Source organism: Balaenoptera physalus (genome assembly GCF_965194825.1).
Source record: "Balaenoptera physalus genome assembly, chromosome: 20".
In the NCBI taxonomy this organism is placed as follows: Eukaryota; Metazoa; Chordata; class Mammalia; order Artiodactyla; family Balaenopteridae; genus Balaenoptera; species Balaenoptera physalus.
The window spans coordinates 53,470,759-53,498,632 of record NC_138901.1 but is presented as its reverse complement, the minus strand read 5'-3'; the positions used below and the strand labels follow the sequence as shown (position 1 = coordinate 53,498,632).

Below are 27,874 nucleotides of genomic sequence, written 5' to 3'. Positions count from 1 at the left end.
AGCAGCAGGGGGCGGGCAGCAGCCATGTCAGCGGGCGCCCTGGGCAGCCCCTTGCCCCCGAGCTCAGCTTCTTCATCTAGTCCGAGCCCCAGCCTTGGTAGACAGTCTGTGAGAACAGCCAGTGCCCACGGGGCACCCAGTTACTGGCGGGGAGGGGAAGACCTGGATTGCGTGGCCCCATTTCCAGGAATAATTAGTCACTTGGCTGTGCCACTTAATAAAATGGGACACGATTTCCCTGGGACCCAAACCCTGTCAGTATCTGGGGCTGCCCCTGGGGCTGGGGGCAGAGGAGGGGGTCCTGCCTACCGCCAAGGGCATTTGATTCAGGCAAACTCACTCCAGCCTTCACTCCCGCATGTGCAGTGACCCCCGCCTGGCACTGAGCTGAGTCAGACCTCCCACCCATCACCCCTTTAGCCAGGGACTGGGTGAGGGGGGCGGTGTTGGAGGGAGACCACCCCAGGTGAAGCACATACACAGGGAAGCTCGGGCGGGGCCAGGCAGGCTTCCTGGAGGGGAGCTAGCAGGGGCCCGATGCCCAGGCAGACTCTGATCTCCTAGGCTGACCCACATTCTGGCACCAAACCCCAAGTGCCCTGAAGGTGGCCCCATGAGGAGTCCTTCCTCCCCCTGCCCCCAGGGCCCACCCTGGCACCTCCCACCCTCCCCACCGCCGGTGCCCTGCATACCCCAACTCTCCCAACTCTCTCCCGGCCCTGACTTGGAGGATCCCTGAGGACAGGACCAGCTGTCAGCACCCCCTCCACCACCCCTGCCCCAGACTGCCGCTTGTTAGCGAGACCGCAGCCCCCTCCTGCTTCCTCCCAGGCTGCTCCCATCCCCGCCCAAGGACACAAGCCCCTGCCGCCACTCAGATGGCCCTTTGTCCCTGGCCGCCTGGTCTGGAGCCCATTGTTGGCCCCGTGAAGACGGCCTCTGTCTGCCCGACCCAGCCACGGGCACTCAGGCAGGCGCGCCTGGAACACAGGCTGAGCCGGGAGGGCAGAGTCCACGGGAGCTCAGACCCTGGGGGTGGAGCGCTGGCAGACAGCACACTCTGGTGCCAGCCTGGCACTGCCAGCCTCCCGGCCACAAACCAGAGCCTCCAGACATCGCCCTCTGCACCCAGTCCCCACATCCTGCCCTTCTGCCTGCTCAACCCTCTGATTCCAGGCCCTGCCCCGATGCAGACCCCCAAATCTCTGATCCCCTCTCCCCGCTCACAAGCCCAGCTGGCTTTCCCACCCCTTCACCCACCCTCCCCATCTGCCCCAAGAGGTCGAGAGGCCCCGGTCAGCACGAGGCAACCTTGGCCTGCCTCACCATGAGGATGTCCGCCGTGATGGCCCAGTTAGAAAACAGCAGCGTCTCCCCTACAAAGATGCAGATCTGCCCGGGAGAGACCAGAGCAACCATCAGGGGGCGCTCTGCCCGCCACTGGCCCCAGGCTGCTGCCTGCACCCTGGCTGCTGGCCGGGAGCCCCCAGAAGCCCCCCCAACCCCGGCTCCTGGCGGTCAGGCTCACGGGGAATCTGTGGATTAGCTACAGGCTTCAAGCCGGGCCCACAGCCCTGGCCAGAGCAGGAGCAGACTGAGGCCTGGAGCCTCCCCGTGGGGGGTCCCCCCGCCCAAGTCAGACTGCATTTCCTCTTCCAGAGCCCAGCTCCCCCGCCACCCTGGCACTCCCACCGCACTCACATAGGCCCCCACGATGCTGCTCTTGGCCGCCACGAAGATGAGGCAGATGAAGATGGCGGAGCCCAGCATACCCACAGCGCACACCAGCGGGTCAGCCCGCTGGGTCCGCAGGCGGCACCAGCGCGTGGCTCCTGCGCCCGTGACCACCCCGAGAAAACCCGTAAAGCAGGTGATGGCCCCGAAGATGAGGCTGCAGAGACAGAGGACGGTACGGCACGGGTTAGGGGGCAGGGCCGGGGTAGAGGGGCCGGCGGCCTCCCTCACCCCGCCATCCCCGCCCGCCCACTGAGCCCGCCTGGCCGCACCTGTCCTTGGCCGCACAGGGCGGGCTGCTGCACGTCTCCGCCGCCTTCTGCACGACTTGGGCGCGGTGCAGGTAGAGCGGGATCCACATGCCCAGGGCCCCTGTGGCGAAGGACACGGCCGACGTGGCCAGGGAGGAGAAGACGTAGCTGCGGCTGGGGAGAGGCCGGGGCAGCAACACTGAGCGGGGGCCAGCATCCCCGCAGCTGGCAGGGTCGGGCCCAGGAGGCAGGCTTTCCTCCCTCACTCCTTCCCCCAGGGACAGAAGGCCTCAAACGCCTTCCCTATGGGCTCTGGGGGTGAGGGCTCTGGCTTCAGGGATCATAAACACTCGTGGCCCCAGCACCGTGGACAGGGAGTCTGGCCAAGCAGGCTGCGTGGGCCAGCCTGCAAGGTGCGGTCCTCTCATCTCGGCGCCCCTCCCTCTTCCCACCGGACCCCTCCCAGCAGCACTCACTTGCGGATCAGGGCCTTCATGTCTCGGAGCCATGACGTCCGGGCCTTGAGCTGCCCCCCGAGCTGGTCAGCGTGGCCTCTCTTAGTGGCCGGGACCAGGACGAGGATGAGCGTTCCTGTGATCATGCCCAGGATGGGGGACACCTGGTGGGTCAGGGTGCACCAAGTTAGGACACCAGGGCCCAGACGTCTTTGTCTCTGCTGCACCTGGAAGGGGGAGCAGGCCAGCCACGCCTTCTCTGGGCCCCCGGCTCCTCCTCTGGGCTAGTATCTGCCCAGCCTTTCTGACTGGGCAAAGCCACTGGGGGTGAGGCTAGCATATGGGGCTTGGGGCCTCGAAATGGGCTGTGCCGACCAGGGGCAGGATGGGAGAGAGGACTGAAAGTGAAAGGGAGAGAGGGAAGGTCAGATGGATGGAGGAGAGAGGACAGATGGCTGAATAGTCAGAGGGATGGATGGATGGATGGATGGATAGATTGCTGGGTGGATGAATTAACACATGGAAGGACAGGAGGATGGATGAGTGGATGGGTGATGGGTGACGAGTGATGGATGATGGGTGATCGATGCAACAAAAGGAAGACAGGTAGGTGGGCAGACATATGGAATGATGACTGGGAGAGGAGAGTTCCTGGGGACAGGGAGCCAGATACCAGCTCTTGCCCCCCTCCCTGGGTCTGGGAAAGGTTCCCAGGCCAGCTCCTCACCCTGGTGGTGGTGGGGCACTGAGAAGGGGCTGGCTGCGCATGAAGCTTCCAGCTAATATATCAGGTAGCTTATCGTTTGGGAGGGGCCCGTGTGGGTTCCAGGAGAACAGAGGCTCAGGAGTCCCTTTGGGTCTTCCCTGCATCCTGCCCAGCGTCGAGAACTGAATCTCCAAGGCCCCAGGCCTCTCTCCAGAGGGAAAGGGCACATCTTGGGAGTCTGGATTCCAATATACCAGTTCCTCTACCAGCTCATGAGAACAGGGAAATCTGTACCCACCCCCACCAGGCCTGGGAGCCCATGGTCTGGGGAGTTCCTCTCCACTCGCCGCCCCCATCAAAAAATTCCACGGAGGCTGCTTCCTTCCTGCTTTTGAGGAAAAAACACTTTGTCTTAAGCTTCCTCTCCTTCACAAGACTGGGGATCTCTGTTTCCTCTGATTGCACTGTCCTGGGGCCTTGGCAGACTTGTGCTGAATCCTCCTGCAGGACAGGAAGTGGCTCCAGACCCCGAGGCCCTCACATAGAGGCCTCGTCTCAGCCCCTCCCCAGCACGGTGCCACAGCTCAAAGCAGGAAGTGCCGCCGTGAACGTGGAATTTCCTTCGTCCTCACAGACTGGGGCCCCCGAGTGGGGCGAGTCTGGCATCCCTCATGCCTCAAAGTGAACTAATGGAGAAGAGCCCAGGCCCGCGAGGTGGGAAGCCTGGCGGCTGAGGCTCTGTCCCTGAATCTCTGGGCGACCCTGGGCAACGGCTGGTCTGGGGGTGTCCTTACCCGCAAGGCCCAGTGCCAGTCTCCGGCCGCCTGCTTCACGCTGGAGCCGGTGATGTAGCCCAGGCCGCTGCAGAGAGGACGGCACGGTCAGGCAGGGATGGGTAGGGCGTCGGGGGCAGGGGATACTCACCAGTCTAGGAGGCCACCAGCCCCCGCCCCCCAGCCAGCCAGGGAGCTGGTCCAGGCGCTTCTCAAGGCTGCCTGCCCACGCGTTTAGGTCACAGAGGGCCAAACTCCAGGAAAAGGGAGTGGTCAGAAATCCGAAGGGACCTGGCCCGGATCCTCACCTGCCCAGAGGGATGGCGAAGTAGAAGACAGACAGCATGAGTGTGCGCGTGTTCTTGGTGAAGAGGTCGCCGATGATGGTGGGCGCGATGGTAGAGTAGCTGGCCTCACCGATGCCCACCAGCCCGCGGGACAGGACCAGCAGCCAGAAGTGCTGTGGGGAAGGGCGGAGAGCGCTGGGGGGCCCACCTGCTCCCCTGCCTGCGCATCCCTGCTCCCCGCTTTGCTCCCTACCCGCGGCAGGGCCCAGGAGACAGGAGAGAGGATGGAGCCCAACCCCTGCCTCAGCAACGACTACACCCCAGGCCACTCTGGGCCTCAGTTCCTGCCTCTGAATAGTGGGTCTGACTGGGTCTAGCTGGCCCAGTGCTGGGATGGAGCTGGACTTTCAGGGGCTGAGAGTTGTAGGTTTGGCGGGGGACATAAGCCTGTGTCTCCACTGCCACCCCGACCCATTGGGAGACTTCCTCCCTGGGTTCTAGCCCCATCTTGGGAGCCTCAAGCCGCCCCTACTCTGTGCCCCATCCCCTGACCAGGCAGCTGGACTGGCCCTGGCAGCACTGAGGACTCAGTGTAAATGGAGAGTGGGCAGGGCAGCCCAGTGGGCTCAGTGCCCCTCCCCCATGCACACATCAAAGAGCAAAGCCCAGCTACGCTGGGAAGGGTGGGGCCATGCAGCTGCCAGTGGTTCTACCCCTTTGATGTGGACCCAGCCCCTCCATCCCCCAGCTGCCCAGGGCCTGAGAACCAAGCCTGGTCATTTTTCCCCAGCCCCACCCTGACCACCCATCCGGCCAGCACTGCCCACATCCAGCCCTCCTCCGGGTCTCCCTGTTTCTGCACATCTCTTTCCCGGCCCTCTCTCTGTGTCGCTGGTCCTGCCCATCCATCTCTGTGCCTCTCGTTTCCATAATTCATTCGCTCTCACCCTCCATCTCTGAGTCTTCCTTCTCCTGGCCCCTTGCCTGTGCTTCTTTCCCTGAGAAGCATCAGCCCACAGCCTTTGCCTATTTTTCTGTTGGGTTCTTTGTCTTTCTTGTATTAGTTTCTGTTAGCGTTTTATATATCATGGGAATTGACATTTATTAGATAGGTCACAAATATTTTCCATCATCTTTCTTTCCACTTTGTTTATGGGGAGTTTCATCATACAGAAGCTTTGTGTTGTTTAATTTCATGCTGTCCAAGCTGTTGATTTTCCCTTAATGGCTTCTGGATTTCACATCCTGCTCAAGAAGGGCTAGTCCATCCCAGAATGATACAAAATATTCTTTTATCTTTTATGTTTGTTATATTTTAGAAAGAGAAAGAGAATGGGAGTGATTTCCTTATTCTCCTCTGTACAAGAGCAGGCAGATAAGACCTCTTTGACAAGGGATCCCATTGATCCCCACTCCTCCCCCAGGAACTGGCTATTCTGTGCATTTGTCACGACTTCCTCTCTACCTTTGCCTGCACATACACGTACCAAGGAACAACATTTAGTGTCCCCTGTGTGCTCTCAAAAAATAAACATAAAAAGACCATTCCTGGGACTTCCCTGCTGGTCCGGTGGTTGAGAATCCACCTTCCAATGCAGGGGACGTGGGTTCGGTCCCTGGTTGGGGGACGGGAGCCCACATGCCGCAACTACTGAGCACGCGAGCCACAACTAGAGAGCAGCCCATGTGCCGCAACGAAGATAGTGCGTGCCACCCGACACAGACAAAAGTAAAATAAATAAGTATTAAAAAAAAAAAAAAAAAAAAGACCATTCCATGCATCTTGTCCCACAACTTGATTTTTTTCCCTCATCTTTTGGAAACCCATTTCAGCTGGTTAATATAGATCTAGTTCATTCATTTGCTGCTAAGAAGATCATAGTATGAATACATCCCATTCTATCTGGGCGTCCCCCAAGTCGAGGTCATTTAGTTTCTTTTTTTTCTATTACAAAACTTGCAGCAAACATCCTTACATGCACCTGTCACTTTGTGTCCACGAGTTGGAGTTTCTCCCTTCGGCATGTACCCCCAAGTAGAAGGCTGGGCTGTGGGGTGTACACAGAATTTTACAAAATCCTGCCCCACTTTGCTCTCCAAAGAGGCTCTACCAATTTACACTCCCACTAGTAGCTTGAATAACACTTGGTATTGTCAGCCTTTTTAATTGCCGCCAATCTGATGGGTGTGAAATGGTAACTCACTGTTGTTTTAATTTGCAGTGCCCTGATTACTCAAGAAGCCGAGAACCATCTCTTCCTACATATGTTGCCTGTTGGGGGATCTTCCCCTGGAAGTGCCTGTCACTATCCTTTGCCCATTTTTTCTACCGGGTTGTTTGTCTTTTTCTTGTTGAATTATAGTTCTAGATTTTTTTTTTTTTTTTTTTTGGCTGTGTTGGGTCTTCGTTTCTGTGCGAGGGCTTTCTCTAGTTGTGGCAAGCGGGGGCCACTCCTCATCGCGGTGCGCGGGCCTCTCACTGTCGCGGCCTCTCTTGTTGTGGAGAACAGGCTCCAGACGCGCAGGCTCAGTAGTTGTGGCTCACGGGCCCAGTCGCTCCACGGCATGTGGGATCTTCCCGGACCAGGGCTTGAACCCGTGTCCCCTGCATTGGCAGGCAGACTCTCAACCACTGCGCCACCAGGGAAGCCCTAGTTCTAGACTTTTATGGTTTGCTTTTTACTTTACTTTCACCTAGCTGGGATTTATTTTGAAGTATGGTTAGAAATACAGACCATACTTTATCTTCCATCCAGATGGAGAGTCAATACTCCCAAAACCATTTATTTGAGATGCAACTTTCATCCTCCACTCAATTCCCATAGAAAGGAGGACTCTATTTCCTTGATCTCTTAGTTTATCCCTCCGCTGTTTTCATTAGAATAGCCATGTTTTGATAACGGATAGGACAAGAGCCCTTTCATTGTTGTTTTCACAATGTTCTTGGCTGTTCCTGGGCACTTTCTCTGCCAGATTTACTTCAGAATCACATTGCCAAGGTCCACCAAAAACCCCCATGGGACTCGGATTGTGACTGCAATGAACTCATAGATTAATTGGGGGTGATCCGTCTGTCTCTCTCTCTGCCTCTGCTCATCTTCTCTCCCCATCTCTCCCTTCCTTCCACACACCCAGAGTGGGGCCCAGCCTTGACATCGTGGTCCTGTACTCACTGGTCAATCCCAGAAGCAGCCCCAGAGGTCAGATGATGAGGGGCCTGGTCAGGGGCAGGACAAGACCCAGAGGGGGTCCAGAAGCTTCTTCTGGTCCAGTCCCCATTCTTGACTGTGGCCATCAGGCTCTACCTGACGTTCTAGGCCTGGGTTTTTTTTTTTTTTTTTTTTTTTTTTTTGGCTGCGTTGGGTCTTCATTGCTGCGCGCGGGCTTTCTCTAGTTGCGGCTAGTAGGGGCTACTCTTCGTTGTGGTGCGCGGGCTTCTCATTGTGGTGGCTTCTCTTGTTGCAGGGCACGGGCTCTAGGTGCACGGGCTTCAGTAGTTGTGGCTCGCAGGCTCAGTAGTTGTGGCTCGTGGGCTCTAGAGCGCAGGCTCAGTAGTTGTGGCGCACGGGCTTAGTTGCTCCGTGGCATGTGGGATCTTCCCGGACCAGGGCTCGAACCTGTGTCCCCTGCATTGGCAGGTGGATTCTTAACCACCACGCCACCAGGGAAGTCCTAGGCCTGGAGCTTATTACCTGGCCTGACCCTTCTCTATGAAGCTGCCCCGTGAAGCAAACTTGTATCCCCCAAACCTGCTAGTTCTCTCTGCCCTCACCTCCAACCTCCTCTCAATCAGTGTAAATCTGACTCACCATTGCCCTTCTTCAGACTCTTCCAGGGTCCAGTACTTCCCTCAGGAGAAAGCTCAAGCCTTCCAACCTGGCATTCAAGGCTCTCCATGACCTGGTCCCTGCCTTCCTTTCTAGCCAAAGCACTCGCCTCCTCAATCTACCAACACACTCAACCATTTCTGCCTCCATGGGGCTGCTCCCTCTGCCTGTGCTATCTTCACCAAGAGGCCTAACCTCCCTGTCTTGCCTGCCCAACTCAACTGCCACCTCCTCCAGGAAGTCTTCCCTGACCACATGGATGTCAGAGACTGCTCTCTCTTCAGTGAGGACTTTCAGCACTTTGCTTATCTTGAAGGCTCTGAACATGGGAGCTCCTGTCACATCTTCCCATCCCCGGGCCTGGGTGCTCCCAAGGCCAGGGTCTCCTCCTTTGTCCCCTAGGCTGAACGCTCCCTGAAGGCAAATCCTGGTCTTCTCCCCTTCTTTTCTTTTTTTTTTTTTAAAGATTTAATTTTATTTATTTTTGGCTGCTTTGGGTCTTCATTGCTGCGTGCAGGCTTTCTCTAGTTGCGGTGAGCGGGAGCTACTCTTCGTTGTGGTGCGCGGGTTTCTCATTGTGGTGGCTTCTCTTGTTGCGGAGCACGGGCTCTAGGTGCGCGGCTTTCATAGTTGCAGCACACGGGCTCTAGAGCTCAGACTCAGTAGTTGTGGCGCATGGGCTCAGTAGTTGCGGCATGCGGGCTCTAAAGTACAGGCTCAGTAGTTGTGGCGCATGGGCTTAGTTGCTCCACGGCATGTGGGATCTCCCTGGACCAGGGCTCGAACCTGTGTCCCCTGCACTGGCAGGCGGATTCTCATCCGCTGCGCCACCAGGGAAGTCCCTCCCCTTCTTCCTCTATCTCCCTCTATAGTAGCCATCATGTGATTGTCTGTCCTCTGCTTGAAGACCCCTAGTGACGGGACACTCACTACCTCTCAGAGCAACATATCTCCTCATTGGAAGAAAGAACAGAAATAATGATTTGTTGAAACCTGCCATGTGTCAGGGTCTGGACATTCATGAGTTCAATTATTTCTCACAACCACCCTTCATACTAAGAAGTATCATCCCCAATTAAAGATAAGGAAACTGAGGCTCAGAGAAGTTAAGTTTCTCCAGATCACAAAGCTGAGTGGGCAACAGAATTGGGATATTCAAATCCAGAACTGTGGGAGCCAAGTGAGAAACATCTTCTTTCCTGGGAATTCCCTGGCGGTCCAGTGGTTAGGACTCCACACTCTCATTGCTGAGGGCCCGGGTTCAATCCCTGGTTGGGGAACTAACATCCCACAAGCTACACGTTGTGGCCAAAAAAAAAAAAGAAAGAAAGATCTTCCTTACACTGAATTGATGTTTGTCTCCCTAGGACTTTGACCCAGGGAGTTGGCTGATGGTCGGACAAAGAGCAAACTGTGTGAGGCCTAGAGAAGGGTAGTGACGTATCTAGGGTCACACAGCAAGATGATGGCAGAGCCAGACTAGAACCCAAGGGTCCTGACTCCTTGGCCAGACTTGCCCCGCTGATCCTTGCATCCTCCCCAAATCAGAAGCAGCTCAGAGAGAGTCAGGATGCCACACAGGGCTGTGATTCCCTCTGTTCAAGGCCAGCAAGGGGAAAGCCCAATCGGTAGGGCAGTGTATAGAAGTACCTAAAGACCCCCTCATCCCACCATACTTGGACCCAACAGGCTGGAACCCCAGTCTAGACTAGGACAGGTCAATCAGACTTGCCACCCGCTGGAGGAACCGGGACACACGGACGGGATGAGCAGGAATGCCGGGTGGAAAGCCCAGGCAGGCCTCACCTGCTGCGGAATGAAGGAGCTGGAGAACGTGACGGCCGACCAGAAGAAAATCCCACAGCTGAGGATCACTTTCCTGTTGAAGCGGTCACCCAGGTAGCCAAAGATGGGCGCAGCCACCATGAAGCTGCAGATGAACACTGCGTGGGGAGAGGAGAGCGGCAGGTGTGGCACAGGGGTCTCATGGCTGAGCCCACCCGCCCAGACCACCCAGCGAGGGGCCAAGTGCCTGCTGAGGAAGCAGGCGCTGCCCGAGAGGGGCAACCTCGGCCAGACCTGGGCCCAGGGGAGGCGGGACAGGCCCTCTGGGTTAGGAGACTCCACGACTCCATCCTCCTCAACGCCCAGTGGCAGGTGAACCCTTACGGGTACTTTTTAAAAGAGTAGAGATTATTCATTGAACATTTTCTACTTGTCAGGGGCTGTGCTAGGGGCTCACACAGCATCTTGTGTACCTTTCCGACCCCCATCCCACCTCACAGATGGGGAGACACACAGAGAGAAGTGACTTGCCTAAGGCCCCACTGGTAGTAAATGTCCCAGTGGGGACTTGACTCCCTGTCTGACTCCAGAGCCAGTGTTCCTTATACTTTGCCATGCTACTCTCCTTATTATACTTGAAAAAGAGGTTCAGAGAGGGAAAGGGACCTATCCAAGGTCACACAGCAAATTGGGGCAGAACTGGACCTGGAACCCCCAGTCTCATACCTGCCAGATCACACAGCCACCCTCACTCCCAGCAGACTGCAGAGACTTTCCTGACATTTGGAAACATTGTCATTCATTCATTCGTTCACTCATTCATCCATCCTTTCATCCATTCAACAAAGACCAAAATTCCTAGACCCTTGGAGTTTTCATTCTAGTGAGAAACAATGAAATAAAAAATATAGTATGTCAAGGGGTGACACATGCTAAGGAGGGAAAAAGGGCAGAAACAGGAGATAGGAAAAGTGTATGAGAAAAAGAGAACAGATGTTAAAATTTTAAATAGAAAGGTCAGAGGTGACATTTCAGCAAAGACCTGGAGGAGATGAGGAGACAAATCATGCAAATATTGGGTTGAGAACAGCAAGTGCAAAGGCCCTGGGGCAGGAACGTGCTTCGCATATTTGTGGAACAACAAATAGACCAGAGTGGCTGGAGCAGAGGGACCCTGGGGGAAAGGCCAGATGGGGTGGGGCCTTGTGGCTCACTGTGGTGACTGTGGCTTCTACGGGTGAGAAAAGAAAACACCAGAGGATGCTGAGCAGAGGAGTTATGTGACCTGGTTTTGTTCTTCCAGAACAATAGAGCAGCAGAGTCTCAGAGGACCCTGTGGGGATGGCACTACCAGTATGGGAGGGGCCTTCGAGGTCCCAGGGGGGATAAAGAGTCCAGCAACGCAGGGTAGTCGCTAGGTCATGCGGTGAGGCAGCCCCTGATTCCTCCTCCTGGAAGGCAATCCCACAGCTGACGGGCAGATGGCCAGACAAAGGCCGGGTGGGCAGATAAGGCGGCCGGCCAAGTTAAACATTCACAGGGTCTGGCTGTTCCCTCACAGACCTGAGCCCCTAGGAGAAGAGATAGAGGGAGGGGAGGAAGGAGGCAAGGAGGTGACAGCAGGCTGGGCTGGAGCAGCGCGACTGTCCCTCACTTATCCCAGGGAGCAGGACGGTGAGCGTGTATGGGTGTGGGGGGCAATCTTTTAATCCCAACTGTGTGACTGGGGCCTCGGGCAGCATCAGCAGAGAGGTGCACAAATCTGGGCACTAGAGACGCAGTGCCTGGTCTTGAATTCAGCTCTATTCCTTCCCAGCTGGGTGACCTTGGGCAGGTCACAACCTCTCTGTCCCTCAATTCAGTGGTGTGCTGATAAATGTTTAGCAACTGGCTTTACAAAAATGAGGCGGGGGGCGGGGGGAGTCCTGATGTGTAGTGTTTGCCCGTTTTCATGGTGCAAATACTCCCACCATGGTCTGATTTCAAGCTACCAATGTGATGTCACTAATCAGAGCTGGGAAGACAGATGCAGTCACAGAGTTGTACATAGAGTATTTCTACCACCTAGATCCAACAGACATAAATAACCTTAAGAACATAGATAATAGTGAAAGGTAGCAAAATAATTAGGGGGTGATGAATTCTGAGTGTTTACTACCTTTGGTTTTTTTTTTTAATAGCTCTTTGGAGTATAATTATACAAAGTATAATTGTATAATTGCTTCACAATACTGTGTTAGTTTCTGTTGTACAACAAAGCGAATCAGCCATATGCATACACATGTCCCCACATCCCCTCCCTCTTGAGCCTCCCTCCCATCCTCCCTATCCCACCCCTCTAGGTCATTGCGAAGCACCGAGCCAATCTCCCTGTGCTATGCTGTGATGTTGTTTAATTGTAAGTTTATATAGTTTAGTTGGTAATAACGGTTGTGCTTAACAACCAGCTCACACAATTCCTGAAAATTTAACAATCAACTCTCATGAACCTAAGCCACCTCCAGCGCGCCAACTTCCTCATCTGTAAAAATGAAGATAAAAATAGCAACTCCCTGCTTGCTCTGAGCACTGGATGAGACAATGCGTGTAAGGTGCTTAATGCCACGCCCTGCCCAGAGTGGGTCAGCCTTGGTCAACACTGGGCCCTTGTTTAGATCAGTCAAGGTAGAAATTATTTCCTCATATCTAGAAAAAGAATTTTTCCTGCTGGGTCTGTCTCCCAGGACCTGCCTGAGATCAGACCAGGATATGGGCTGGAAAGAGATTTCAGTCTCATCAGGACTTACACATGTTCGGGGAGAAGGAAGAATTGTTCCCTCCATGCCTGTCTGTATTAGGTGAGGAGTGGGCAAAAAGAATCAGAATAGGAGTTGCCCCCCTGTCTGGCCAAGGAGCAGACCCTGTCCATGGGTTGCCCAGCTTAAAGAGTTAAAATGCCAGGGAACCAGCAAGGAGGGCCAAATCCTACCAAGACAATGAAGGGAGGCTTCATAGAGGCAGTGATGGCAGAGCAGGGCATTGAAGGCTGCATAGGAGTTCACCGCGATGATACTACTTAAAATCAAGTATACTAAAATATAAATTACAAATCTTATAAGACTGTATAATGGTTAATGAGGCATAATGCTTATTGTTAATAATAATTGCAGTTACCATTTATGGAGCATTTATTATAGGCAAGGCCCAGGGATGTGCCCTGGACATAAGCACAGATTATCTCATTTGATTCTCCCTCTAATCTTCATCTTACGGAGGACACAGTAGAGGCTAAAAGGAGTGACATCACACAGCTAGTGTGTGGCTAAGCCAGAATTTATACCCCAATTTGACTCCAGAGTCCTTGCTCTAAATCACACCACAGGCGGCCAGGCTGGGAAGGCGGAAGATCCCAGCTGATGTTCCAAAGGTCAGAGAAAGTTCAGTGTGTGTCGGGGACAGCAGGAAGACGTGTGAGGCTGTAGGCTGGGAAGGTGATAGAGAGGAAGCAGTGGGAGGTGAGGCCACGGAGGGAGATCGGGCCCTAACCCCTAGTACCAGGTTTGGTGTTAGAGGGCAGTGGAGATCCACAGCACACTGTTCTCCCCCTTCAAGGAGGAGCACTGGCCAAGCCCCCACTGGGTGGGTGCAGAGGGGCTGAAGGAGGTGAGCCAGGCCTCGGCCAGACCTCAGCCATCCTGGTCCATCCCTATCGTCCTGTCCACAACAGAAGCGGAAGGCAGCCCCCCTAGTGCTTTCCCCGCTAGCTTTCTACCTGCTCTTCTGGGTGGGCAGAGGCACCCGGGACTTCAGATGGACTCCTGCTGGGGCAGCCACGCCCCATCCCCACCCCTGTCCCGCCAAAGGTCACCAAGTCCCAACCTGAGTTTTACCATCTGTCCCACTGTACAGCTGGGGCCACTGGAAGGTGGAAGAACTTGCCCAAGATGACACAGCAACCCTCCCGACCCTGGACTCTCTCGTCTCTCAGGGTTTCCCCTTGGGGACAAGGGAACCCAAGGTTAGCAGGGAGACACAATCCATCTTTCCAGCCCTCCCTTCTGCTCTGGGGAGCCAAGAGAAAGGACCTCTCCCGGCCCTCAGGGTTGTCACAGGCCAGCAGAGAGGCCTGAACACAGCTAGGTAGGGCCTGGAGGGAAAAAAATTCCTGGCAGAAGGAACAGCACAGGGGCTTCCCTGGTGGTGTGGTGGTTAAGAATCCACCTGCCAATGCAGGGGACACAGGTTCGAGCCCTGGTCCGGGAAGATCCCACATGCTGCGGAGCCACTAAGCCCATGCGCCACAACTACTGAGCCTACGCTCTAGAGCCCGCGAGCCACAACTACCGAGCCCGCGTGCCACAACTACTGAAGCCCGCGCGCCTAGAGCCCGTGCTCCACAACAAGAGAAGCCACCGCAATGAGAAGCCCCTGCACCGCAACGAAGAGTAGCCGCCACTCGCTGCAACTAGCGAAAGCCCGCGCGCAGCAACGAAGACCCAACGCAGCCAAATAATTAATTAATTAATTAATTTTTTTAAAAAATAAGAAGGAACAGCACAGGCAAAGGCCTGAACAGGTGACCCATGTCCCAGATGGGGGCACAGAGCCTTCGCCAGCCAGCCGGAAGCTCTGCTGAAAATAAAGACCACCCGGCCTAGAAGCTTCCTGGGCTCAGCACCCACAACCCCACAGCCTCTGTCTGGTGGAGGAGAGCTTTCTGGGCAGACTGGCTGCCCCACCCCTGGTCTCGGCAGGGCCGGCTTTCCCGGCACGAGGACATCCTGTGGTCGGGGCGCGGGGAAGCCCTCGGTCAGCTCACGTGTGCTGAGCCCACAGGTCTGGGACAATGGAGCCGCGGGCAGGGAGCCAGGGCAGGGGGCAGGGCCGCGGAGGGCCGAGTGGGAGGAGTCAGAGCCCGAGGCTCAGCCGGAGAAGCTGGGGCTGAGCCTCACTCCCTCCTCTGCAAGACGGGTGATGCGCCCCTCCTCACAGGGCCCGCACGAGGTCATCAAGGAGACAGGGCTTGGGCGGCATCCCTAAGGCGCCACCCACCTCTCACGGTGCTGGCTGAAGGCCTTCTCCCGTGGGCCTGCCGAGGAGGCCAGCACCCAAAGCTTGAAACGACTCCCGCTGAGAGTTCTGTGCCCCTGCAGGCAGCCCCCCGACCACCCGCATTCCAAACCCACGGAGCTGCTGAGAAGGTGGTCCTGGAGCAGGAGCGGTGAGGTCTGCGCTGGGGGAGCCCTGAGCCCCCAGACTGTGGCCTTGGAGCACACGTCCAGCCCCACTTCAGCCTGGGCTGAACCAGGGCTATTTTTACAAAGTCCGGATCCGGCCAACTTGTTATTTGGAGGAGACTCGCCACCCTCCACATCCTGTGGGCAGGGAGGGTGCTTGGGTAGGCGTGGGGTGGGTGGGGTCAGGCTCTGCCCGAGCACCCTCCCTGCCCACAGGATGGGGAGGATGGAGGCCCAGGCCGGCAGGATGATGGGGAGGACCCAGAACAGCCGGCCCCATCGGTACCTGGAAGCCCACCAGACTCAGAGCCCCTTCGGGAAGAATGGGAACTACTCCTCCTTCAAAATCCGCTCAGAATATAAATCCTAGGTTGGCCACTGAGGCCTCAGGGAGGGAGGTTCTCGGGCCTCCCTTCTAACAGGAGGGTCCTGCGGGGAGAGCCACGGGGGCTGCCCAGCTCTGCCTTCAGAACCTGAGTCTCTGCCGAAGCGGGAGGATATTGCCAGGCTGGCCAAAGTGAGGAGGGAGCAAGGCCAGGAGGAGACTCAGTCCCAAAGCAAAGGCGCTGTCTGGTTTCAGTCTGAGCTGGCTCTTCCTCTGTCCCCACTCTCCCCCTGCCCCCGCCTCCCAATCCTGACACTTCCTCCTGATGCCACGAACCCCAGCCCTGAGTTGGTCCCGAGGGGAAACAGCAGGGGCAGGCCCAGGCCGAACTCTCAGCCACCCCACGCGCCCCCCCAACCCTGTCTCCTGGCCCAGCAGCTCCTGGTGCCCACAAATAAGCAGGCACCCCAGCTGTCAGCCCTGGCCCTTTGATCTGGGCAAGCAGCAACACCTGGCTCTGACCTTACGAGGGAAGAGCCAGGTGCCTGTGGCCGAGGCCAATTAGGTGACTTGCCTGGTAGCCCATTGAGTCACATCCTGGTCTAGCCCACCTGGCTTCTTGGCTCAGTTGGCCAGAGAGGCACGGACACTCTGGGGAGCCATCCCAGCTATGCCCAGGATAGGTGGTAGGGTGAGGGCCACAGAGTAATGACTAGAGGGTCTCGGAGAGTGCTGGGAACTCTCACCATGGCCCAGAGGCACCCACCCCGAGAACACTGAGATGCCAGACACTCAGACGCCTGGGATAAGCCTTACCAATCCAGCGGCCATCTGTGCCCCCATCCCGAGCCAAGAGGACCTCATACACAAGTCCCAATGCCAGGCCTGCTACTCTCTCACCATGAGACCTTAAACAAGTCATTTCCCCTCTCTTGACCTCTGTCCTTCCATCTGGAAAGTGAAGCTGACCAAAGGGGGCTTGTAGGAGGAACACTCAAACAAGGTGATGCTGTGGGTGATTTATCCCCCTCCGGCCAGGTCGCCAGGGATAAGAAGGACACAGCCTGGGACATAATTGAGGCAGCGCTATGACCCTCGCAGCCCTCCCATCCGCTCCCTGGGCAGCTGCACTGGCCCTGACCTCGATCAGTGGGAGTTGAATGGAGGAGGCCAGAGCAGATCAGTCAGCAACGCCAAGAGCAGGAGGGGGATGAGGCTCGGGCTGGGTCCCCAGTGACTCAGGGGCCACGGAGGAGGGGGATGGGCAGCTAGGCTCCCTCCTGCACTTCCCTCCCCAGCTCGGCAGCCTGGTCCCTCCCACACTCCCATCCGGCTTGAACTCTGTCTCTCCAGCTGTAAGTGCTGGTCACTGCATTGCACGGAACCCAGGAGGCTGGAGGAACCTGTCCCAGGCCCCAGGGCAGGATGACTTGCTCTGACCTAGCCAGGGAGGCCAAGCAAGGGGGGCGGGGGGCGGGGAGGAGCCAGCAGAGGGGCTTGGGCTCACATCCAGGGTGGAGGTGATGTCTGCGGGGGCAGGGACCTGGGCGCCCTTAGGAGGACCTGGACGGCACAGCCCAGCCCTAGTCCTAGCTCGGTTAATTCTCACGTATTCGGGCTGAACCCTGGAGCTTTCATCTCCCCTCTCTGAGCCCCAGAGGCCCCATCTGGGAAATGAGGATGGGCACTGAGCCTAGCTGAATGGCTGTGGCTCAAGGAGGCCGTGGAGGCCTGGCACGGTGCGTGGTGGAATGCCACCCAGGCAGGTCAGGCAGGTTCCTGGACAGAGCCAGCCTCTCCGCCCCTCCCTCCCAGGAGAGCCCGGGAGGGGACGGGGTTCCCAGGGTGGAATGCAGACCGTGCACCTTCGCAGCCACATCTAACTGGGCCTCACAGCCAGATGGACTCCAGGACCAAGGGGAAATCAGGGCCAAGGGAGCTGGCCAAACAGCAAGGTCAGGGCCGAGTCAGAACCAGCCCTGGGATGTAATACTGGCTCTGAGTCTCTGCCCAGGCCTGAGGGTCCTGCAGAGGGCACAGCCGGCAGGGCCACAGCCAGTGGAGGGCCAGGAGCTCAGGTCCTACAGGACTACATAGCAGGCAGGGCAGCCACAAGGTTGACATGGACCCTGGAGGGAGGGGCAGAGGCTGGAATAACTGCTTAATCACCTGCCACGCTGCCCTGGCCCAGGGGGGCTCGGGCCCTGCCTCCCCACCAGTCCCAAGGCTGGGCCCCGGTGGGTGAGGGGCCGAGAACCTCAAGCCCAGGTCTAGTCCGGGACCCAGGTTCTCAGGCTCCTGCCCTGGGTTTTCGAGAGGCTCTGGGGCTGACCAGCTGGAGTTTCCTGTTTTGGCATCTGAGAGGCGATTCCCAGGTTGCCTGCATTCCTGTATTTCACCCACAGCCCCTCAGGGCAGGTGTTATTTGCTTTGTTTCACAAGAATAGAAGCAGAGGCTCGGGGAAGTGGTGCCTTTTGTGAGTGGCAATTGTGGGATTTGGACACAAAACTCACGCTCTTTCCAGTGAGTCAGGACCAGGGAAGGGACAGGCAGGGAATCCCCACCAGGTATTAGAAAGCGGGAGGGGGGCCAGGGCGGGAGGTGGGCCTCACCTGACTGCAGCAAGCCGGCGCCTCGGTCCTTGACCCCAAAGTGCTGCTGGATGTCCAGAAGGACACCTGGGAGGAGAAGACAGAGGGTGTTTACTGGCGACGCCTGACGCCCGGGTGCCCCCATTCGCACACCCCACCTAGGTGACCCTCAGCCCCAGCCCAGCCCTCTTTCCACCTTGCAGGGCCCAGCCTGGCCCTATCTAGAGAACCCCACCCTGCCGAGTTTAGCCAGGCCACTAGAAACCTTGGAGGCCAAGCTTCTCCCCTGAGGTGCTCACACTGGGGATAGGACCACATCCCCTCACTCGGCCCGTGTGGGGTCCAATGCACGGACAGGCAAGGCTCCTCCACGGTTACTCGGCCCGGCGGGGCAGCCAAGCCTCCTACCAGCCTGGGCCTCTTGCCCATCTGCAGCTCAGCCCCAGACTAAGTGCTGGGACCCCAGACGTGGACCCTGCTGTCAGGGGAGACCACAAAGCCCCCAGCCCGGAGAGTGGGTGGGCAACCACTGAAAGCTGCCGGAGAAGCCCCCTGGCCAAGGAGAGGGCGGAGAGGGCTCACAGGCAACACAACACCCGCTCACCTGCACGTGTGCACAAGCACACGCTCCCCCAGCTGTCCTCAGGAGAATAACCAGGACTCCCAGTTTTCTGATGCAGGAGCCCAGGGGCAGAGGGAAGCAGGCGGGGCTCCGGGCCTGCTTTCCTGGGGGAAGGGGAGCCCTTGAGGCCATGTCTGCCCTTCTCCCAACTCCCAGCCACCTCTGCGCTCTCGCTCTCGTTAGGGCTTTTTCAATCAAAGGGGGGCGGCAACCAGAACAACTAGAAACGATCGACAGCTGTGGACAGACCGAGCCGTGGGTGTATAGAGGCCAGCAACTGCCCAGCCCCCTCTGACCTCGTGCAGCCCTCAACCAGGACTCCGGGGTAAGCCCAACCCCCAGCCCCACAGCTCCCAGGGCCCCTGCCTCAGCTTATCTGAGGACAGCAGGAGGCTGGGCCACAGGCCAGAGTCCCCCTGACCACTGCACATCTGCACTGAGAAGGAAGAGGGGAGAAAGGAGACAGGGCCTGTCTCAGGAGCTCCCCACGCAGGGGACAGAGGAAGGGACCAGGACCCTGCCTTCGGGGAACTCCCAGAACTATTCGACACGATGATGATGATGTCAGCATTTAAAATGATGATGGTTTGTATTATTAAGTGCTTCATTAGTTTAACCCTCACACAACCCTATGAGGCTGGTACTATCATCTCGCTGGATAGATGAGGAAACTGAGGCACAGACGGGTAAGCCACATGTTCAAAGTCACACAACAGGGAAATGGGTGAAAGTGGAATCTCCAAACACAGTACAAGGGTCCCGTCCAGTGGCTGGGGCTGGGGAAGAAGCCATTGTCCCCCCACCCAAGACCCAGGCATGGGATGCTGAGGGATTTCCTGTTCTAGCAGCCTGACAGCCAAGAGCAGCTGGTCTCCTCCTTGTTAATACCCAGAGTGGATTCACCATAATTACCCATAATGAAGAGGCTGTGTGAGACCCAGCTAATGACTTAATAACCAGGGCGGGCTGTGACTTTACCTTGAAGGCAGAAGCCAGGGGCCGGTCCTGGGCCTGAGGATGGCAGGTCCACCAAGTGGGATCTCCGAGGTGCCCCGACCCGGCCTCACAGGCCCTGAGTTCGATCAGGTCCTGTGGGTGGCATGGCTGGGCCCGACCTTGGGGAGCCACCCACACTCACCTCCCGGCCTCACAGCCCATTCCCAGTCCTGAGCCAGGGCCTCTGTAGCCTCCTGATCCGATCACATCCCTCTCTTGCAGAATCACCGTCACCTGTGGCTCCCCTGCCTTCAGCAGGCCGTGGGGCTGCAGGTTCAGCCCCGCCAACCCCACCCTCCAGCCTCACTTCTCAGGACACCACCCCGCACCCCACACCCTCGCCACCCCAAACTACTCGTGGGCCCCTGACTACACACGCTCCCTCTTCTTACCCTGGTGCAATTTTGTTGGCTGAGCTAATTCTCGCCATACCTTCAAGACTAGTTTAGATGCCTCCTCTTCTGGGAAGTCTTCCCTAATTTCTCTCCCTCCCACCACCCTCCATAAGCTAGTTGCCCCCACTCTCCCCTGTCCATCCTTGTTTTAACACCTGTCACACTAGGATTAGTTTGTTCTACAGAGAAGACACAGAGGGACACGGATATGAGCTCCTTGGACCCACTGTGGCCGGGAGCAAAGAGCCACTAGTTACTGGTTCCTGCTAAGTTCCAGGTACTCTGTGAGGCTCTACAGAGGGTATTTCTATCCCTGCTACCCAGGCTTATCTATGACTATCATCCCCATTTTACATATGAGGAAACTGAGGCTCCAAGAAATGAAATAACTTGTCATACAGCACAAAAAATGTCAGGGTGAGATTTGAAACCGGGTCTATTATCAAAAACCAAAGCTTGTTTTTCTGCCACACAGGCTCTGCGTGGTTCACTCTTGCCCCCCAGCCCGGGGTCTGGCACACAGCCAGCCCCCAGTGACTGTTTCTGCCGTGGATGCATAGGTCGATGGGCGGGGGCCTGCCTCTCCCCCCACTAGATCATGAGCCCCCTGAGAGCTGGGACCATGGCAAGTCATCTCCAGAACCCAGGACAGAGACCATCACAATTTAGGCATTGGGTAGACGGAAGGATGGATAGAGTCAGGAGATGGTAGGAGGGTAAAACTCCCCCTGGGCCCTGCACTGTGGGTCCCCACCCACGGCCATATCAAAATGGTCATGATAAAGGCGGCATGTGTCCACAGCAATTCAAAACACTCTTGCTTCCTCCCCAAGGCACATCCTAGCCATCTGACTGGATGCACTCCCCCACCCATGACTTTAAGGTCCAGCATTTGCCTCTGCCTCCAGGAAGCCTTCCTTTTTTTTTTTAAGATTTTTTTTTTTTGATGTGCACCATTTTCAAAGTCTTCATTGAACTTGCTACAACACTGCCTCTGCTCCATACTTTGGTTCCTTGGCCCTGAAGCATGTGGGATCCCAGCTCCCTGACCAGGCATCCAACCCAAACCCCCTGCATTGGAAGGCGAAGTCCCAACCACCGGACCGCCAGGGAAGTCCCAGGAAGCCTTCCTTGACTTCCTCTACTGAACAGGGTTCCTCGTAAGGGGGAGGAATATTTCACCATATCCAGATGGGCATCCAGGGTCCCTGGGAACTCCTGAGCAGTCTAGACCCCAAGGCACGGGCAGCTTTGGATGTCCCCACCCCAGTACCCCCCGGCAACCCAGTCTTGGGTCCAAGTCCTGAGTTCCAGGCAGAAGGCCAGAGAAACCCTTCCAGGGAACAGGGCCTCGTACAGGCCGTAAGACCCTAGGTCAGGCCCTGCCTGAGCCTTTCTCGGTTGTTTTCCCTCTTCGAGGCCTGCAAAGGGCCACGGCTGCAGGCGGGTGAGACCCCACTGGCCACTGGCACGGGAAGCGTGTGTCACAGCAGCCCGGACTGTTGTCTCAGATTTTCCTCTGGGCTCCAGGCAGGCTTGGACCCACACACCCCCTCCCTTCTTCACCACAGCCTTATTTTTAGCCTCCTTCCTGGAGGCTGAGGTTTAGTGGGTCACAGGACGGGCCTCACGCCCAGCAGCAGCCTCCTCCAGCTCAGACCAAGTCCACTCCAGCCCCACCAGCCCGGGGCGGGCAAGGTGGGGCTCCCACCACACCCGCAGCCCCCCTCTGTCCCACGGCCACAGCTCCCGATCCAGGCCTCTCCAGGCAGTCACCCCAAATCCACAGCCACAATCGTCCTCTGCCCACAGGGTCCTCCTCCCTGAGCCAAGAAAACATTCTGGAAAAGCAGGAGCACCTGAATTTTCTTACCCATTGACCCTAATTACACCCCTCTCAAGCCTCCAAGGGGCTCGCCTCTTGTCCGAGGCCAGCTGCCCCTCCTGCCCCCTGGGAAGCTGGCCCGGGTCAGCCGCTGGCTTGAGCTGTGCTATCAGCATCTCCCTCACCCCTGTCTCCTGCACACCAGCGCACAAATGTGCTCACCCCTCTCTCATCCTGCTGGTAACAACAGTCCGGCCTCATCCCCCCTGCCAGCCGCTCTTTCTCTCTCCCCCTTCACAGCTGAAGGTCTTTTTTTTTTTTTTTTTTTTTAGTTCCCTGACCGGGGATTGAACCCAGGCCATGGCAGTGAAAGCACCGAGTCCTAACCACTGGACCGCCTGGGGATTCCCACAGCTGAAGTTCTTGAAAGAGTTCTCACCCCTCCCCAACTCGATGTCCTCATCTCCATCCCCGCCTGAAGCCAACTGCCTTCTGGTGGCTCAACCCCACAGGCTCTATCATGTCTCAGCATCCCAGCCACCTGGACCCCGATTCCACGGCTCCACCACCTACCTGGTCCACCCCCCAGACCAGACACCTGGGAGTCGGCCATGACACCCCCCTCGCCTCCCATGAATAGGCCCCAACGATTCTCTCTCTCCTTCACCAACTGCCTCCTCCCTGGACTCCCTGCCTCCAGCCTCTACTAGCCCATCCAGCATCCCTCCTGCAGCCTGACCACACAAGCACTTATCAACTTCCTATTAAGTCCTGGGCTGGGGTTTCAGAGACCACAAGACAATCTCTGGACTCAAGGAGCTAAGGCCGTGGCACAGTGGTTGTCAACTCTGGCTAGGGCCCAGAGTCACCCATGAGGTCTTCAAAACCCATTGGCCCAGGTCCCTGGTTCAGTAATACTACTGCTAACAACAACAATAATATGGGTGTTAACGTGTACTGAGTGCTTACTACATGCCAGACACTGTTCTGAGAGTGTAACCAAATTAGGTCATTGAGGGTGGCTTCCCAGTAGAGCTTAGTGGCTCCCTATTGCCACCCAAATTAAGCCCAGACTTCTTCTAGCATTTGAGGCCTCCGTGCTCCAGGTCTGCACAATCACCCTGTCTAGAAGCCAGAGCCAGGAATCTATTAACACACTGCCCAGGTGACTGGAAACCGCTGGCCTGGCTGGTCTGAAGCCCCTGTGACTCACATATCATGGCCCACAGGCCTCCAGGCCTTGACTACAGCCATGCCCTCTTCCTGGACTGTTCATCTCCACCTGCTAAGATCCACCTCATCCAGGGCCCAGATCCAAGGTCATGTCTATCAGGGTGTGCCCCCCAACTCCCTCCTTTGGGGCTCTTGTTGAGGAGGTGCCTGTAACTTTGAAGGCACCCGCAGAGCTGGATGGAACCTGGCCCGACTCACCTATCTGGCTGGTCACAGATGCAGTGATCCCCCATCACTGCTGGTCCTTCAATAGCCCCTAGAGGAGCCAGGTCCAGAACCCAACCTGCTGACATCACAGAGTCCTCAAAAAGGCCAAGGTGTAAGAGGAAACCCCCACTGACCTCAGGACCCCCCAGTTCAGACCAGCCTCAGATGCAAGGTTGGGACATGATCCTGAGGTCTCTTTCTGCCTTGTCATCCAGGGCAGGCCACCTGGCGCTCACGTTCACTCCCCAGACACAGCCATCATCACCCCATGTCTACCCTACCTCTCTCAGAGCAGCAGGCAGCATAGCTGAATTTCCAAGAGCATGGGCTCCAGAGCCAGACCATCGGGGTTCAAATCCTGGCTTCTCCACCTTCCCTGCTTTGTGACCTTAGGCAAGTTCCTTAAACTCTCTGTGCCAGTTTCCTCTTCTGTAACAAGGATTAATTTTAAGATCTGCTTTATATGGTTGTTGTGAGGTTTAAATGGGTTGATCCATGTAAAATGCTTAGAATGGTACCTGGCACGTAGTAGGTAGTCAATAAATGTTACAAACGTTATCATAGGTCATCAAGATCATCATGGGGCAAGAGCCCCGGCTGTGACCAGTTCCCAGAGAACGGGAATTCCCACTTCAGCGTTCTTTTCTCCCACATGGGGGCAGATGGCTGGAAAGACAGAGCCTAGGGGTCTGAAGGGATGGGTGATGCCTGCCATTGGCTGGTCCTTCTTGGAGGGACCCTGGTTCCCCTGTGGAGGCCTCAGGGCTGGCTCACTCTGGAAGTCTCACCCCTGCTCCAATGCAGGGCCGCAACTCCCACCCGGGTAATTATAGGGGCCTGAAGGCCTGGCTCTGCTGACCTGGCTCTGAATGGCTAAGGCTGGGAAACCACAGCCTGGCCCCGCCAGCACCCACCCCCTCCTTTCCGAGCCTAAGGGGGATGGGCCAAGGCAGTTCCTCAGCCAGAGACCCGGCTGTCAAGCACACTCACTTCTACCTGCCCCAGAGCTTCCACAGGGCAAGACCCTCCCCCCGTCCCCCAGGGACAAACTGAGTGACCTACAGGAGCATCTGGCCCCTGTTCTGAGCCTCAGGTTGCCCGTCTGAGATTGACCCAGGATCCCTACACATCCCTACTGGGTCCATTCTAAATCTTAATCGTGTTTGTTCTACATGTGCTAACCCGCCTACCCCCATGCCTGCCTACAGACCTGGGTCATCTGTCAGGACAGCTTAGTGGTCATCTCTGCAGGGCCCATGAGGATGGGACCCCTGGCCCACAGCCTCAGCCCCTCAGGGAGGCCCCACCCCCTCCCTAGAAGACTTAAACTCCAGACTTGTCCCCATAAAGAGCAGCCCATAGCACCCTTCCCTCCCCAGGGCCCTGCCCACAGACCCCCCAGCCCGAGGCGAGCAGAACCACCCCCAGAGCTCAGAGAGCCCTCCCTCCCCATGCCCCCACCCCCATTCCCACCAAGCCTCTCTGCCCAGAGTGGGCGGGGACAGGCAGCGGGGCCTCTGGCCTGTGGTTCTGGTCTATCATTTGGGGCCAGCTTTCCTGGAACCAGACTCGGCCTTAGCAATTTGGGGGCTTTGCAGGGCCACTCCTTTCCCATCTCAGCCTCCCGGGCCCTGTTCTGGCTCAAGGACTCCCGAGACCAACAGGGGCCGCGGACAAGGTGACCACACCCTTATCATGACCCATGGAGGGTGTGGCCTGTGTGGCCACAGACCCGGGATAAGTCCAGGGTATGGGGGGAGAGAGGGTGGGGAGAGATAAGAGACCTCAGAACGGCGTGGCTCAAGCCCACGAACCCTCAGCCTTCTCCCTGTGTGCTGCTCCAGTGGCCCAGGCGACCAGCGACTCCTGCCCCCGCTTCTCAGATGGAAAATTGAGATTCAGGGGGCGAAGGAAACAGGCCACAGAGCCAGGCAGGAGCCAGGCCGAGCAGACCCCTAAAGCGCCCCGACCTGGCCTGTGCTCCCCACCGCACCCCAAAAAGCACCAGAAAAGAGGTTGCAGCCAGCCCCTTCCCAACATCCACACCAATCGCCCTCACCTGGGTGCTAGAAACAGTGTGTGACCAAGTAACACCCTCCCTCCCCAGGCACGGCCCTTTACAGTTTACAAAGCATAATGGTGCTCCTTGCTGCCTGGGACCCCATTTGCAAGTCCATGCTGGGCAGTGAAGGGACCGTGAAGACCCCACGGAGCTACCAGGCTGTGAGGGTAGACCCCAGCAAGGTCTCTATGGAGGCAGAGAACTGAGGGCAAGGCAGGAGGCTGGGACCCCACCCCTAGCCTCCAAGCTCTGGCTAGTGCATCAGTCCTGCTTCTTTCTTGCTCTAATATAAATGCTTCTGCCCTCCGCTGTATCTTCCCTAGGGCTCCTTTCACCAACCACTCCCAACTACCACGAGAGCGCCAGGCCCACAGCAGACCAGCGTTCTGCTTCACCCCACCTCGCAGTGTGACCTGGGACCAGCCCTTGGCCTCCAGTGCCCTACCTGCAGAAGAGACCAGACGAAGCCACCACAGTGCCCTCCTGCATGTACAGGAGCCATTCTGCCCAGCATGGGGCCAGGAAGCCCCATTGTCAGGGCTGCGGGCTGGGCAGACAGGGACCACATTGATCTCTGCTCCCCCTTCCTTCTCAGAGACATGAGGCCTCCAGCTCATTGTGTGCCCTAGTCAGGACAAAAGGGCAGCGCCGGCCACCACGAGAGAAGCCCCAGCCTCGGCTACAGGGGCCTGGTCCTTGTCCAGGGTCGTTCAAACCTACCAACGCCCCTTCAGCCCAGAAGGATGGGCTTTGGGGACAGGCAGGGCTGGGTCAACTCAATTCTGCCACTCAGTCGGCCAACAAGAGCCAAGCCCGTGCCAGCCCCCCACACATACTGGGGACACAGAGATGACCAGGCTCAGCCCACGTGAGGCTGAAGGGAGACAGTCACCCTCTATGGGGGTAGGTGCCGTGATGGAGGTGGACAGAGTGAGGGGGATGTGGGGAAGACTTCCTGGAAGGAGGGCAGAGACACCACGGAGACCCGGCAGCAAAAACTAAGGTTGGCCGCTGCAGCATCTAGGGAACAGTCCTGGGTCGTCCTGGAAAAGGGAGGCACAGGCAGAGCCGAGCTCCAGAAGACAAGAGTCCCTGAGACCAAGTCATGCGCCCCATACTACCCTTGGGAGCAACACCTTGACCACAGAAAAAGAGGAACGAAATCATCTATTGTGGTTTCACGGCTCAGAGAGGGTCAGGATCTGCCTCAGGTCACACAGCAATTCTGATAAAGCCAGGAGTAGGAAGCTCAGCCCAGGAGACTGTCAGGGCCCAGCCAGGAGCCCAGCCCCAGGGGCCTGGGGATCAAGACAGTGTCCTCTTTGCCTCCTTTGCTCTCATCCCCCTTCTACCCTCAGGATTTCAGGGCCCCACACCCAGGCAGAAACAAAGCCACTTCCTGTCTGGGGAAGGGACGTGGAACTCCTCCTCTCTGAGCAGCCTCACTCTCAGACCAGGCTGTACCCTGCAGCCTTCCTGCCGCATTCACACAGGGAAAACTAAGGCACAGGCTGCGCCAGTCACTGGCCCTGGGTCCCAAATCAAGGCAGTGAGTTTCAAAGCACTTCTCTGACAGGTCAATGGCACAGCAAAAATGCTGTTAGAACCAGCCAGAGAGTGGCCAAGGAGGAAAAAGGAGCAAGGAAATGGGCTGCTGGCGGTTAGTCACTGGGGCACTGGCATTCCAGGCCAGCCCAGCGGTGCACCTGGACGCTGACCCACCAGACAGGCATTCTGGAATGTGGCCCTGGGACACCCCGCCCTGCAGACCTTACATAGTGCTGACTTGGTGGTGGCCAGGGCAGGGCCGCTCAAAGGGACAAAGCCACCTGAGGGGGCAGGGCGGGAGTGGTGTTGATATCCTTATCGACAAAGATAGACACGGAGCTTGAGGACTGACCTGGCTTCTACACACTCAGGTGACTCTGTAAAAGGCCCAGAGCTTCTGTTTCCCCAACTGTCAGCTCTGGACAGCCTCAACCAAGCAGACAGAAAAAGAGCTAAAAGCCCGTGCCTGGCAGCCCTTCCTGCGCGGAGGCCAGGTGTTTGGGGAAGCCCCCAGTCCCTGCCAGGCCTGTGCTCCAAGCTGGGTCCCTGTACTCCTCTCTCCTTCTGGGTTTGTGTTAGTGAGTGGTTGCCATGGATACCGGTCTCAGCTTCTTTGGCAGAAAAGGACTCCCCCAGGGCAGGGCTCTGCCTCTCCTCACCAGCCCCTGCTCCGCCCAATTTCAAGTGCCTGGTCTGCCAGGGGGCTGGATCAAAGGGAAAGAAACTAGGTCTCATGAAGAGAACAGGTGTCCCAGAGAAGTTGGGGGAGGATCTCAGCTTTCAAATAGTTATTCTCCAAACGTGAACAGGGCCTGCCCAGCTCCCTCTTGCTGGGCCTGGTTCCAGGAGCAGAATGCTGCCACCTACACCCTCAGCTCTGCTTCCATTTTACAGATGGAAGATTGGGAGCCCATGGGCACAGGCAGCTCCGGCACCAGGATGTAGAGCTGGTAAGAGGAGACTCAGGACCCTCGCCTGAGAGGCTCCTTCCTTCTCCTGACCTGGCAGCCAGGAGTGGGTTCCGAATGCAGAGTG

At 57.2% G+C, this 27,874-nt stretch overlaps 1 protein-coding gene across 2 annotated transcripts in view; it reads right to left on the bottom strand.

Annotated features, from left to right (window-relative positions):
- SPNS2 (SPNS lysolipid transporter 2, sphingosine-1-phosphate) overlaps positions 1-27,874 on the bottom strand; it is an 89,764-nt gene that overhangs the window by 3,515 nt on the left and 58,375 nt on the right. For both annotated transcript variants that reach the window (XM_082443831.1, XM_082443832.1), the window contains 8 exons: positions 17,973-18,038; positions 9,840-9,976; positions 4,228-4,379; positions 3,941-4,007; positions 2,462-2,604; positions 2,007-2,159; positions 1,702-1,891; positions 1,327-1,392 (listed from right to left, as the gene is read on the bottom strand). In XM_082443831.1, the coding sequence (XP_082299957.1) occupies positions 1,327-1,392; positions 1,702-1,891; positions 2,007-2,159; positions 2,462-2,604; positions 3,941-4,007; positions 4,228-4,379; positions 9,840-9,976; positions 17,973-18,038 (974 nt within the window). The remainder of the gene's footprint in view (positions 1-1,326; positions 1,393-1,701; positions 1,892-2,006; positions 2,160-2,461; positions 2,605-3,940; positions 4,008-4,227; positions 4,380-9,839; positions 9,977-17,972; positions 18,039-27,874) is intronic.